Raw genomic sequence first — 14,639 nt, forward strand, 5'->3', positions numbered from 1 at the left:
TATTAGGAGAAAATATACTTTATGTAAAGTATTTGCATACATTTACAATTTACCTGGGATTTGAGCTGTGCTGCATGCTGCAATATGCTGCTGAGCAAATTATTAATATGAAGATTATCAGTATAACTCAGCGTAGGTGTGGCTCAGTATGTTATACAAGAAACTGAATACACACATTGGTTGCATTTCTTGCTCACCATGCCAAGTACTGCATGATATCAGAAACAAAATTGTTCTGTTCCAGAAGACAATATCCTTATTCATTTTCTCCTTTTGATACTGTATATAGCCTCTTACAGGAATGTGCTCCTTCAGTTCCCACACCAAAAGATTTACAATCTTAAGATGTTACAACTGACAAAACAGAGTTGCAAATTTATGACTTCTAAAAGCATAGAAACTCATTCCTTATGAGTATGTGCTGTACCTTCTATTACTATATATTGTGATATCTTATTTACATGAGTGAAACACAGTCAAGGGACTCAAGCAACTTTTCATGATCATATCATTCAAAAGAGCCAAAAGGTAATTTTTCCCAAGGAGAACGATGCCTTTAGACGAAGGGAAACTTCAGGAATTTCAATCTATAATCAGTAATATCTTCATACATGCCCAAGTGCATGTATAATGGTACACATACGTAGCATGTACATAGATCACATACACTGATGTATGGCATTTTACAGAACACATTTTGGACTGTAAATTACATTTTATGGTCACAGACTTCTAATGAAATTTAGGCAATGAACATATAAACGTATATATACCGGCTTAATCTGCCTTTACACCTGTGTATATGCGGAACAGATAAATGATGTGCAGCCCTACACCAGTGTAAGCCACTCCACTCCATAAGAAGACTGAAAAATGGCAGTCACTACATCAGTTCTGGCTATGGCAACATTTGGGTCACGTGTCTGTGACATTAGGTTCTTTGGTCACCTTTTTGAAAATTTCTTGGAAGTTAAACATTCCTGAAAACAGGCTTAGAATGAAAATACCTCTTCAGCTTTTCTGTAGTGTCACTTCCAAAGAGGTCTACACCTAGGATTAATATACACATTATTGTATCATGTTTTCTTTGGATACATTTGAAACTTACACTGAGTATTGACTCAATCCTGCTAACACTTCCTCCTTCCAGAATATTTAAATGAGTAGAATTGCCATGCCTTTACATTGGTTTGCCCAATACCAGATTTGACCCCAGACTTTCAGTCTCTAATAAATGGTGTTATTAAAAGGTTTCTACATATAGCTTTGTGCAGCACTCAGAGGACAATCAATTGTGTGTCAAACTGCTTGCCTAGACAAGATAACACACAGCTATTTTGTTACAAAAAATTTTCTAAAAGCCTCAAATTGTGTTTGGCACGTGCCAGAAAGTTGCATTAAGGTATTAAGACTGCAAACAGTATTCACCTTAGATCTAGAGCTTGCTACTCGACAATATATATTCACTCCTGTATCCATGCCATAAAAAGGACAACTAGAGAGAGACAGACCATTTAAGTAATTGTATATCACAAATTAACAGGGTTAGTAATTTACACTTTATAATATTGGAAAGCTTGGAATCAAGTGCTTGGGTTTCCACCTGTTTTGTAAGTTAGTGGCATTGAAAATACCTCTGGTTTCAGTATGGTACCCTCCGCTACCTTTGAGGACATCATTTCTAAGGTGGGTGCAAGAGGTCGTTAGGAGGAGTTGTTGAAAAGAGCAAAACAGCATTATATTGGGTCTGAAGAAGGTGAAATTTGTCTGTGCTCCTGACCCATGAAATGTCAGTCAGCTGGTGATGATGATTAAAAGAGATTCTGTAACTTTCAAAGTCTCTCCAATAGGCACCTGCCCATCTATTTTTGATGATTTGAACAATGCATTTTTATTTTGCAGTTAAGAGAGGTGTCGGTAACCTGTTTTGGTCAAGCATCAAGCTCTGTGGTGTTATCTGAATGGTTTCTGTGTCACTATTGCCGTGCAACAAAGTGCCCCTTTGTTTCATCAAAAATGAGCACTCAGTGCACTGACAGAATTTGGCATGTCTCTTCAAAGAGTGAATGGATATCACAGAAAAAGGTTCAGTGATTCTGGGGATTGGATGAGCTTTAGATATTTTCCCTTTCAATTCTAAGACCCAGTGCAGCCACCTGGGAATCAGATACAGTCCTATGGTTGTAAGCGTGAGATAAGTGGAGAAATTGAATAAAGGCATTATGTAAAAAATGGGAAAAGGACTGAATTAAAAATCATTTCTTGTAAGCAAACTAATTCCCTTACCTGTCCTGCTAACAAGTCAGAGTAATAAAAATGGAAGAATTTTTAGAAGACTGTTTACTTTTCTCAGCTTATGCTGCTTGTTTGCTATTTGCATTGCTGTCAGCTTGGACAATAAAAGTCAATGAAACCTATTTTTATTTTTATTACAGTTTCATTTTCAGGTCCTCAGTACTGCAGGGCCTGTGTTGCAGATATGCTTGAATAATGTTTAATTATTTTCAAAAAAAGACAGTGGGGTTTTTTTCTTCTTCTTGGTTTGTTTTGTTTTCAAAAGCTGTTTTTTTTTACAAAGCCTAAAGATATTTTCTCTTGTTTTCCTCAATTGTAACAAAAAAGAAAGTTTAGATTGAAAGTAAATGGCTTCCCCTTACATAGAGTGAAACACAGCAATTTTCACATGGCAGATATGTGGCTTTTATGTGCTGAATGATCTAAAAATAGGACAAATAAAACATGCTTGATCATAAGGTAAAATTATGTACGTTTTGTCAGTATAAAACGATTTAAAAATATACACAGCATTGTATTTTTCTTGATTGATCAGTTCTCCTACCTACTGCATTTCACACACAGAGTTCAAAAGTGCCCACAGCTGATTCTGACTTGAGCATTTATCAAACTCACTACACCTTGGGACTATATTGGCTGAGGCTATGGGTCCAGACATGTTTGCTAATGGAGATATGCTTCTCCAGACTCAAAAGGATGATATTTGCTCCACCCTTCATGAAGACAGCGTAATATAATATAGGTTGAATACCCCAGGGGAGAGAATGCACCATCTCAGCCTCTGCAGCTACTCCTGCAACCTGGAAAAGAAGCTGCAATCCCTTTGTGCCATGTGTATGGAGAGGGTAGTGAAGGCCACCGGAGAAGCAGGGGTGCAAGGCTTCTTTGGTAGGGAACATGCGGTATGCACAACTTCCCCAGGAAACAAGGACTTTTGTAACATCAAGAAACTTTGCACACACCCTTCCTACCAAGATAGATCTCAACATACCAGAAAGCCTTGGGTCCTATTTCTTAAGACAGATCTATTTCTTAAGACAGTTTTGCCAGGAAAAACCCCTTTAAAAAGAAACATTTGGCTTCTGAGGGGAAGCTAGAGGAATTCCTCATCTTTATGGTGAAACAAAACACAGCAATATTCATTCAAGCAATTATAATTATTAATAGCTATTGACATCCTGCTTTCAGTTGCCCAACTAATAAATGAGAACGTCAATGTACCTCAAGCATTACTCCCTGCAGAGGAAAAATGTGAAGTTTGGAAACAGCAGCTCCAAACCTACGTCACAAACACGCCAGACCGTTTATTAGACTCGGAGAGTTTTAAGGCAGTTATTTCATGGAAGAGTGCTGCAGCAGCCGTAGATGCTGTGATAGATTAGGCATGATTTATTCCATCTCCACATTTCCTTTGTTTGCCAGCGTTGCAGCTACTGAACTAGTAAAGGGAGCGAGCAAAACTTGAATACATACCAATGCAGGCAAGGCCTTGGTGGCTCCCACTGGCGAGGGGGGGCACTGGTTGGTGGGCACTGCCAGGCAGAGCAGAGGACATGGTGTCCTTCAAATGAACTATGAGGATGAGGGTGAAGAATATGGGAAGAAACAGTTGCCCAAGCCCTCTCATCCTAGGGAGAAAGAGAAAGAGCCATGAGGCAGAAAGAGAGGAGTGAGGGGCACACATTCATTCCCCTGCTAACCAGGCAGGGACTCACACACCTGTTTCTTATTCACTGTCAGGGGGGAGAGAAACACTCAGTTATGGCCCCACACAGGTACTCAGGGAGCTCCTGGTTCTCCACCACTGAATCCCAACCCTCATGGGAAAGGACAGTGCCCTATTACATACATGCATGGAGGGGCGGGAGGGAATACACAAGCAAACAGTCACCCCCCCTCAAAACTGTCTCCCCTTATTCCTACACACCTGTTGTTACCCTTTTCTCTCTTCCCCACCTTTTTTCCTCCTGCTTGTCTTGGAACAGGAGGAGGCTTGTATAAGCTGGGCTCTGTCGTGACTTGTAGCAGCAGCAGCAGCAGCAGCAGACTAACTGATCTTAAAACCACAGCAAATGCTACAGCCAGTTAGAGTTAACAGAGCAAGATACTTCTCTACACAGCTACTGTTGCAAAAAAAAAAAAAATAGAAACCCACAAACTACCGTCTACTTTTGCTCCTGACCTCCCCTACGGAAACCAATAGAAAAACCCAAACCATTCCACTGATCTCTCAGGTTGCACCTTCCACGTTGTTAGAAATAGGGAATATTAATAATAATAATAGATAATACCCTCTGAGTCGGTGTCTCGCTCACTGTAAATGGCACGGTTCTCCGTATTCTTTTTCCTCTTTACTAACAAGTGTAGTTTGCTTGTTGTGGGGGTGGGAATTAGATTGAAGGGTGCCCAGCCCCGTATTTCACTAGGGCTTTCAATTCTCCTGAAATCTAATCATGAGGAAAGAAAAGAAAGCAAAGCCAAGTTGCCATGGAATGAGAACAATTGGATTAAAAGTAGCTGATGGTTTCAAACCAGACATGGACACCTCTACTCTCATCAATGTTTGCAGAGTTTGTTTACACAGACAAGTTTACATGTTTAAAAAAACCCATAATTTCCTGCTTTGACTGTCAGAACTACTAAGGGGTTTGGTGCTTTTTTTAAAGGAGATTTGCAAGAGGGATTCAAATAAATGCCTCTGTCTGAAGTAAAAATAAATAGTAAAATGGCACATTAAAATGACAGAACATTACACATGATATGTCCTCAAATATCTTAATCAAAGAAAGATGGTCTTTGGGGTAAGACACTTATCATGGACTAAGGAGAACTGGGTTCACCGACTTCCTGAATGCCACTGCATAACTTATTCTCTGTATGCCTCAGTTCCTCATATGATAAATGGGAATGAATGTACTCTCTTTGTCCTGTTTTCCATCTTGGCTTATAAATTCTTACACTCTTTCTCTTGCTATATTTTTGTGCAATTTGGCAGGTATTCAATCTAGTTTGGGGTCTCCAATACAAAGAACTTCAATAAATGCTGATGTCCTTTTATATGGGAACCACCAACAAATGCTGGTGTCCTTTTATATGGGAACCTTAGATAACAGACAGCTCAAGAACTGAAAGTTTCGATTGATTTTAAGGAATAAACACAGTATCCTGTTGTATCAGGTGCTGATCTGATAGCTGTGGGAAAGTTGATTGAAAAATGTAATCTGAAAGCATCTCGCAGCAGATTGTAATTTGCATTCTTTAAACCAATCTTCAGTACTATAAATATATGCTCCTTGCCCTCAAAGAACATGAAAAAGAAACTGAAGGTAATAGTTGTAATTTGAATTCCTCAGACTGGTCCCTGCTTTTCTTGGAGCTGGCAGTCAGAGGAATAACTAGGAGTGTTGGCATCCTGGGTGGGGGAGGAAGGAAGAAGCAGGTGCTACATGCTACTGCTTCACACAGGGACTGCTGTAGCTGCTATGGAAGTGCACGCTCCCTGAGCATAGTGCCAGCTCCCCAAGCAGATGCCATTGCAGTACACCCTCTAAATTGGTGTCCTGGGCTGACGCTGTGCTTGCTCACTCCTAGTTCTGCTACTGCTGGCAGTCTTGCCTTTCCTTTGAATAACAGCCAAACACATGTTTCTTCACATGCCAGACCTATTGAAATCTGCTGGGTTCCTCCCCACCACATCATTAAAAGCTCAGTATAAAAAGACAGTGATGGCAACTCTGCTAATCACCTGTGAAACTTTTTTCACTTGACATCTGGGACAGGGCACTTGGTGTGCTTCTCACTTTAAGAGAAGAGGCTGCTGGGAAAGCAGCCTACAGGTGCGGCAGGAGCCAATTAGGGAGTCACTTGACTAGGAGGGGACTGGGCTTGAGCTATATAAGCCCAGGGGTCTGTAGCCCAAGAAAGATGCTTGCCAGCAGGGCACTGACCTAGGAGTGGGGCCAGGGTGTAGGCAGACTGAAGGTCAAGGTCAGGGATCACAGCTGGAGCCCAAGGAGCCCAGAGCCCAGGAAGGGTGTCTGACATCAGGAAAGAGTAGTACCCGATGGGAGTGAGTATTGGGGAGAATGGAGCACAGCCCACGTTTAGGCTTGCTCTCAGACGCTTAGGCAGCCTCCTTTTAATAAAACACTTGCATCAAAGGTGTGGTGGGTGAGCAAGGAGGGGAGGGCATCCTAGAGCTGGAGCCAAGCAGGGATTGTATGGCCCCCAGGGGCCATCACGGCCACCCCTGGAGCACAAACTTGCTACAACGTCCTTTAAAACAGTTGATATAGATTCATGGGAGGCTCCTCAGTACCTATATTTTAGGGCTGCTCCTATTTTATATCTAGAGCAGTGGTTCTCAACCTTTGTAGTATAAAGGCACTCTCCATAACTTCTGAGAACTGAGCAGCACCCCATTTCTAAAACTATTTTATTTTTACAGTGCTTAGCTCCTTGTGGAAGGGCGGGAGAGTGGGAGCAGGGAAGATCCAGAGCCTGCAGGCATCCCCTCACACCTGCTTGTCTCCTAATATATCGTGGTACCCTTCAAGCTGTCTGGTTGCTAGTCACTGATCTATAGCAAAATACAGAAATAGAGAACAAGGCTCAGAAAGTTCGTACATAGAGCTTTGTTTGCCAGATCATCAGCTGTGGCTAGTGAGCTTAAACCATAAACAGATGTTAGCTCTCTCCTTTGCTCAGTTTAGTTACCTGGCAGGATAACCCAGAAATCCATGTACCAAAGATCTGAGTGATTGTTTTCTCTACAGTTCATGTGTTGTGAAAACTATTGAGCTAATATAAGAACCCAGACCTTTAAAGTATATAATCTGATCAGGCAAATAAGATATTAATGTGCTCACTGTTAAAGTTAAGATGAACATTTGACTCCTCAACATGAAACCTTTCTACCTCTTGCAAGTGGCTGCTTACAAACATGGAAGAAAAAAAAGAAAACAGAGCTTTACTTTCAGCTCGGCACATCCCTGAGCACAGTGCATGCCCAGCTTTAGATAAAAGCACCAAAAAGCCCTGCAGAAGTGTGCAGTCTATACAGACACTGGGGAGTTGGTCAAACTAATGTGCTTCCTCTTCCAGTAAAGTGCTCTTTTGTTTTTTGTTTTTTTTCATGTCTGTCAGCATCTAGGCTAGTATTAACCCAGATGCTCATTTTCCCCTCCTGCTAAGTGTATTTTGAACCTAACAATGGTAATAGTCCATACTTAAGGTTGGACATTATGGCCTTACTGGTCTTTATGATCTCTGTATTCATTTTAGAACAGCAGACAAAGAGCAGATTACATTGCATAGTTCTAAATAAGAGTCTGAATTAGGTTTAACAGAAGAAAAATGCCTTAAAATTCCTTCTAAACTAAGAGACTCACTGAGGCTGTAAACTCTTTGGAGCAGGGTCTGTCTTTTTGTGATTTTTGTATATAATCCAGGACAATGGGGCAGCCATTTGTGACTGTGATAACCTTACTACAAGGTAGTGCCACTTTACTGCAAATAAATAATAAAACAAATAGTATGAACTACAATAGGCAACATCCTGCCTTCCACAGAATGCTAAGGAGAAAGCTTACCATCTGAGTGACACCTCCTGGAGTTATGATACCTTTGCTAACTAGACCATACCTCCTGTTCCGCCCAGCAGCCAAATTTTGGCTGACACGTGTATGAGCGCATTTGTTGATGGCAGGAAGGCCTCTCTGCACCCTTGTGCTTCTCTGATGCCTGCACAGACACAACTATGATTTCCCTTTTAAAAGATCTATACACAATAAAAGAGTCGGGGGTGGGGAGGGGGAGGCTGGAATGAAACCTTGATGTCTTGCTTTAAGCTAAAGATGATTGTGCCTTTAGAACGTTTTGAGACTTTATACCTGTTTTCCAGGTCTGAAAGCCAGTTACTCTGATCTGGATCCTACACAGGCTTTCTGAAAGCCTGATGTTCTTCTTTTCTGTTGTTCCTGATCATTTTACTCTGCTTTATTCATTTTACCAGGGCTATTCATGGGAGTAAGTGATAGGATCAATAGCTAAAATGCGTCATTCCTAATTGAATGTTAATATAGAATCAGTGACAACAGAGACACAGGGCATGTCTACATGGCCTCTGACCATGGTAGGAAGCACAGCCTGTCCAGTGTAAAATGAAGATGATAGTATTTATCTCACAGAGGAGCTGTGAGGATAACTACATCTGAAAAACTGTGAAATGCTGAGATCCTGTGGTTGAGGTTTCAGACACTGTAAGGCTGGAATTCACTAATTTAGTGTGCATGCTGCAGCCCCATACTGGAGCACAATACTCTGCAGGAACATACACAAGTGTCAAAGTGGAGGTGGGAAGTGTTCGGAAACTTGTACCCCAAGTGACACCAGCAAGGCAACATATAAAAGCTCCTCTGCTGTTAACCTTACCCTTCCAGTAGGGTTGCCAACTCCATTCAATCTATTCTGGGACGTTTAGGGACAGACATTACACACAAACTGGTTTAAGTGATCAGAAACTGGTTTAAACCTGTAACAGCAGATTTTCAGTGCACATAAACAAGTTTGAGAATGGCTGAAAGTGGTTTAAGAGAAACCTGGTTGAATGTAGTATCAGACTTAACTGATTTTGCTCCAACCAGTTTATGCAATCTCTGTCCCAGACCCCTTGCTGTTTTAAGATAAACCAGACACCTCCAGCATCCTAGCATGCTCTCTGGGCTGGGCAGAGCTCTTTGTTCCACAGCAGGGCTAGCCCCTCCCCTCTGCTCCCTGGCCAGAGCTCTGGCAGAGGCTGCAGGATGCTCCCCGCCTCCACTCCCTGCTAAGCTGGAATTCCCCCCTCCCTGCTCTGTCTTGCTAAGGAGATATCTGTGTATTATCTACCAGACCACATGCTGGCTACAGTCTGTGCTGAATCAACAGGTAGCTGGTAATGTCCCTCTGTTGTTTTCTTAATTGGGAGATAAACACTGTTATTAATTTCCAGCTGGCTAATCACAGCATCTTGCCAGAGCCTGGCTACACCCCCCTGGCTACACTTCCATGCTGTGGAAGGAAGGGAGGGCTGCTCTAGTGCCCCCCAGCTTCTAGCCTGAGTCACTGCATTTGTGCCATGTGCCTGCATTTTTGGCATGTCTGTTCAGTTATAAAACTGATTTAGCATAGCCAGGTTAGACTATCCTGCAAAGATTGAATCAATTCAGACTCAGGCTTTTTGAATGTCTGTCCCTAGCCAATGAGATTAATGAGTCATTACATCAGGACATTACTATTACATTTTTAAAACCCACTGGCCTACTGTATAAATTGGATTTGACATTTAATATTTATTTTAATGAATGAATCATTTATCTCCCGGGTGACTGTCAGCAGTTTCCTGGAGATTTATATCTAATTCCTGGAGACTCCAGGGAGATGCTGGTGGAAGGTAATGGTCTGGTCCAACTTGACTTCTAAATAAGTGACAAGGTAACAATGTTTGGTTTCCAATTTTGACTTTTTTTCTTTCCTCATTTGGTTGTTGTTTAGATGGAAGGCTGTTGCCACTGTTTTAGTGAGGCTGAGCTGGAGCTGCTATTTTTGGAAGTAGCCAGCAAGCGTGTTCATGTCTGATGTCAAAGTGGATTCAAATGATTTCCATTGTTTGCTTGATTTGGTAAGAACCAAATCATTGGCATAACCATACTTCTTGGACTGGGTGTCAGGCAGGTTGACCATGTACATACTGAAAAGCAATGGAGAAAGTTCCGAGGCTTGCAAGGACACCATTCTTAAGGTTTCTGGGGTGGCTTTCCTGTCCATCACAGTTCTGAAGCATGAGCATAATAAAACTGACAATCATTTTGTCAGGTATCATTTGGAGGAGCTTGTAGTAGAGGCTGTGGAGCCAGACAGTATCACATGCAGCAATGAAATCCACCAGGACAGCACTGACCTTCTCCCCAGGCTCAGTGCCTTGAGTAAGGAGAGTTAATGCCTTGAGTAAGGAGACTTACCTGCTCTACTGTTGACCTTCTGCGTCTAAAACCAACTTGGCTCCTTAGACAGCTGCAGATAAATTAAGGGGTAGACTTAGGTATAAATGATCCATTTCAGTAGCTTGTATGGAATGCACAGGAGGGAGATTGGCCTGTAGCTCTTTGCATCATCATTAAGCTTGTTAGGCTTTAGGACTGCAACAACTGTGGCCTTTCTCAAAATGTCAGAGATAGTGCTACATTTGATGCAGCTGGACCAGTCAGTAGATGGCACACATCATTGGCAATTCTTCACAGTCCAGGATAACTGTCTTCCGTGATCACTCCAAATGATGGAGCCACAGATCATCCAAGATGGACAGACTTTGTTGCAAGTCAGGCATGTGTTTCTGTGTGGGATGGGTGGCTCTGGATTCTTGATTCTTGATGGTACTTCTCCAATGACTTGAGGTGTCTCTTGTACATTATCCACGTTTCAGCTCCATACAATAGATCACGACTGCTTGATAAAGCATGAACTTGGTCTCAGATCTGATGTCTCAATCTTCAAATCCTCAGGTGTCTTCTGGTGTCTTGCACTTTTAAGGTGATGTTGGATTTCTTCGTTGATGTCAGTCTTCTGTGAGAGATGGCTTCCAAGGTACAGGAAATACTTAACATTCTCCAGAGTCTCACTGTGAATTTGATTTACCAGAGCTGGGGACAGCTTAAGAGCCTGCTGATGGAGGACCTTGGCCTTCTGAATGTTAAGCGTCAATCCCATTTTCTTATATGACTAGGTAAAGATGACATCAATTGCCCGAAGGTCTGCTTCCAAGTGAACACATGCTACAGCATCACCAGCATAGTGGAGCTCAATGATTGAGGTTGGGGTGGCCTTGGTTTTGGCTCGGAGTCAGTTGAGATGAAACAGCTTGGCACTCAAGAGGACATAAATAGGATATGGGTTTTGCAGGACCAAGAAAGCTTGGTGTTGTGCACTTGTTATTGTATTTTGGTAATGCTTCTGCTTAAGTTACTTTATGTGGCTCTGTATATCAGTTCCCAAAACGTACTGTAAGCAGGGGTAGGTGGCTGATAGCAAAAGCACTGAGCACCAACTACACTTGTTTCTACTCAGCCAAAACCTGCTGCTAGTGGCTGAGACAGGGTTAAATCTTTAACAGCAGAGCTTGCAAGAAGAGAGAGAGTGACACTGAGGAATGGACTGTGCCCCTCCTGAAGGTCTCTCAGAGAGCCAGCTCCTGGCAGCCATTTCAGCATCCAGCCTCAAAGTCAACTTTCTCGTCTAAAACTCACCTCCCAATTCTGTGTGGCTAATTTTTTGGGACAGGGGTGCATGCAATAGGCAGCTAAACATGGTATTTGATTTTTAAAGTATGAAACTAGTCCCTCCTTCCTCTCACATATATGCACAATGTTATAATTATTTTATCATTATTATTTTGGGAGGTTGGTTTTATTTGACATGTCATTCCTTCTTTTTAAAAGAATGGGCATGTGTCTGCTGTTCCAGAAGAAGGAAAGAAAAAAAGAAGGAAAGAAATCCTTAGAGAACCAGTCACCATCTTTGTATTTTCATAGCATCACTCTTAATGCCCTTTGACTCCTAATTTCTCACTAGTTCATTGCCTTGGTTATTTTTCATTACTGCGCTCACATTTTCTGGGACTGTCATAATCATCTCTGTGGTTGGTGCATTATCATGGCATAGATGAACATTTCTAAAGCCCCATGTGGATTTTCTACAGTGCTACATCCAACTGAGTCATTCCCCCTGCCCCAGTTTTCTTATCAGTTTCTGCTTGTGGTTCAGGTCATGCATCTATTTCAGACTCTCTTTCAATTTCCCTGTCATTCAAAGCTCCAGGGAAAGCATTCAAACCAATATTTTTCTTCACTCATATCTGAGAATGTGTTCCCGGCTATTACCAACCTGTAGATGAGATGATCATCCTTTATTCTGTAACCTTTAATGAAATTAACTGTCTTAGCCTGACAGAGCTGTTGATGTGTATTGCATTTGGAAATGTAAATTGCTGACATGAATCAGTTTGGTTTCAGGTATGACAAAACATGTGATCTTTTGAGATCTTTTAGAATAAAGGACTAGTATAAAATGTTACTATGCTAACAAAATATGCATTGCCTTTTTAGCCAATCATCTTAAAGTTACTTACATCAGCATAGTCATACTGTAATAAAATCATGTTAACAATCATAAGTACACAGTACCATATGTTTGTAGGGAATTTTACAGAGACTCTGCTCCTGCATTTGGATCCATTTGGGCGCAAGCTTTTGCCTACCATGTGGTTACTAAAATGTGATTCTGCTTTCCACACGTGAAAAGCATCCAGAAGAATAAAGGAGTTTGAGTCATTGATGAGAAGATGTAAAAAGGGAACCTTTAGAACAGGGGATGTCAACCAGGGGTATGTGTATCCCCAAGGGTACTTAGAAAGGCCATAGGGGGTACACACAGGTGGGCTGGTGGGCAGGGATGGAGCACACCCTGGAGTACAGTGGTGGCGTTTCCCCTGGCGCATTCCCAGGCTTTGCCTCTTACCTGGAGGAGGGGGACGGGAAGGGAGAGGGACGCGCCAGGTGCCACTGGCTCCATGCAGCACACCATGGCGCCTCCCTTCCCCCCATCCCAGCTCACTTTCCTGATTGGCCGCTACCCCCTTATAGCAGAGCTGTGAGGGTCTGAATGGTGGGGGTGGGGGGGAGAGTGTGTTTTGTGCCTGCCCCTGGCGGCGCATGATTGGCTGGGTGTAAGGCCCATCAGCAACCTGAGGAGCTGTGAATGGCCCAGGGAAAGCAATGCGGTGCATGATTAAGTGGGGCAGCAATGGTAGCAGTGGTGGTGGCTGCATGTGAGCTCCTCCCCATTCGGCCCTCCATCCCAATGCCACTGCTACGTGCACCCCTGGGAGGATATGGGGGGCACAAACCCGTGGATCAGCACGTGGGGCAGGGAGGGCTGTGGGCTGCTGCAGGCTGGGGCTGGAGCAGTGCTGGCCTGTTCCCAGTGGGGATGTTGGACTGGGCTGTGCTGGGAGGGATTGAGGGGCTACAGCAAATTTTGGAGTGGCTGTAGCCCCTCCCATAGCCCTGCTTCCAGTGCCACCGCCACCAGCCCCAAATGTAGCCTGGCCCATTCTGGCACAGCCCTAGCCCCAGCCTGCAGCCACAGTCCACCCCACCCCCCGGTGCAGATCTGGGGGACACATGCCCCGCATACCTCCTGGGGGTACACATAGTGGTGGGAGCCCCCCCCCCCCCTGCAGCTCAGTCCTGCGCCCCACTCTGGTTCTGCAGAACCTGCCCCAGCCACAGCCCCTCTCCTTCCCTCACCTCATCACTCTCTCCCTCACTTTCTTTGTCACTGGGCTTGGTGGGAGGGGTAGATTGAGACCCCCACAATGCAGGAGGGAGTGGGGCAGGGGTGAATCATTCACCCCCTGTCCCTCCCACCCCACTCCCTCCTGCACTGTGTGGGGTCTTGATCTCCAGCCCCACTCCCTCCCTCACCACCGTGGGGGAGGGCAGATTGAGGCCCCTGTGGTGAGGGCGGGAGTGGGGCCCAGGGTGCCCCCTGAGCCTTGGTTTATCCCACCACCTGGCCTGGGCAGAGACCCACTCAACCCAGACCCTGCTCCTGCCTGTGCCCCACTCCCTCCCTCATCACGGGGGCCTCAATCTGCCCCCGCCAAGCCCTTTCCCATCCCTCCACCCCTTCTCCCACAGACTTACCTGCTGGGGGGGCATGTGTACACTCAGCCACCCCAAATCATTCTTTCTTTCTCCACCTATGCAGTACCCACCCCAGCGCCACTCCCTCCCTCACTGTGGGGGCCTCAATATTCCCCTCCCCTACTTAAAAACAAGACAAAAATATAAAGGGGTACATGAGCTGAAACTTTGAGACAGAAAGGGTACACTTGTTAAAAAAGTTGAAAACCCCTGCTTTAGAACATGAATGTGATATTATGAATAAAGCTGAGAATACTGGGCAGATTTTCCACTGGCTTGCAATTTGAGTTGTGATTTACACCTCTGCAAAGTGGTTACCAAGTATTACCAACTCAGAATGGCAGCTATTTGCTCCTAGTTTACACCTTTGTAAACAAAACTCATAGGTTACAAGGCACCAGAACAGTGATTTGTAATGAGGGTGCCTTGCAAATCTTTCAAGGGTACCACGGAATATCCCACAACATTAGCACTATTAAGTGTACAAACATGATTCATAAGAAAAAAAACACACGTTTCAAATAGGAATCCATAGTGTCAAAAATGTTTTGTCCTATTGTGGTTTTTCCTAGTTCTTTGCAAGGGAGGGTTGCTTTGTTATTT

General features: G+C 43.6%; 1 protein-coding gene across 2 annotated transcripts in view; it reads right to left on the reverse strand.

Moving 5' to 3' along the window:
* The window catches only part of AOAH (acyloxyacyl hydrolase), a 201,989-nt gene extending 197,637 nt beyond the window's left edge, over nucleotides 1-4,352 (reverse strand). The window contains exons 1-2 of one of the 2 annotated variants that reach the window (XM_019509056.1): nucleotides 4,252-4,352; nucleotides 3,769-3,923 (exon numbers count right to left, since the gene is read on the reverse strand). In XM_019509056.1, coding sequence (XP_019364601.1) covers nucleotides 3,769-3,922 — 154 coding nt within the window. In that variant the 5' untranslated portion in view covers nucleotide 3,923; nucleotides 4,252-4,352. Of the gene's footprint in view, nucleotides 1-3,768; nucleotides 3,924-4,222 lie in introns of both variants that reach the window. The other variant, XM_019509057.1, reaches the window with a different exon arrangement.
* Nucleotides 4,353-14,639: the final 10,287 nt, after the last annotated feature.

This window comes from Gavialis gangeticus, unplaced genomic scaffold, assembly GCF_001723915.1.
Source record: "Gavialis gangeticus isolate Ggan-Ray unplaced genomic scaffold, GavGan_comp1, whole genome shotgun sequence".
Lineage (NCBI taxonomy): Eukaryota > Metazoa > Chordata > Crocodylia > Gavialidae > Gavialis > Gavialis gangeticus.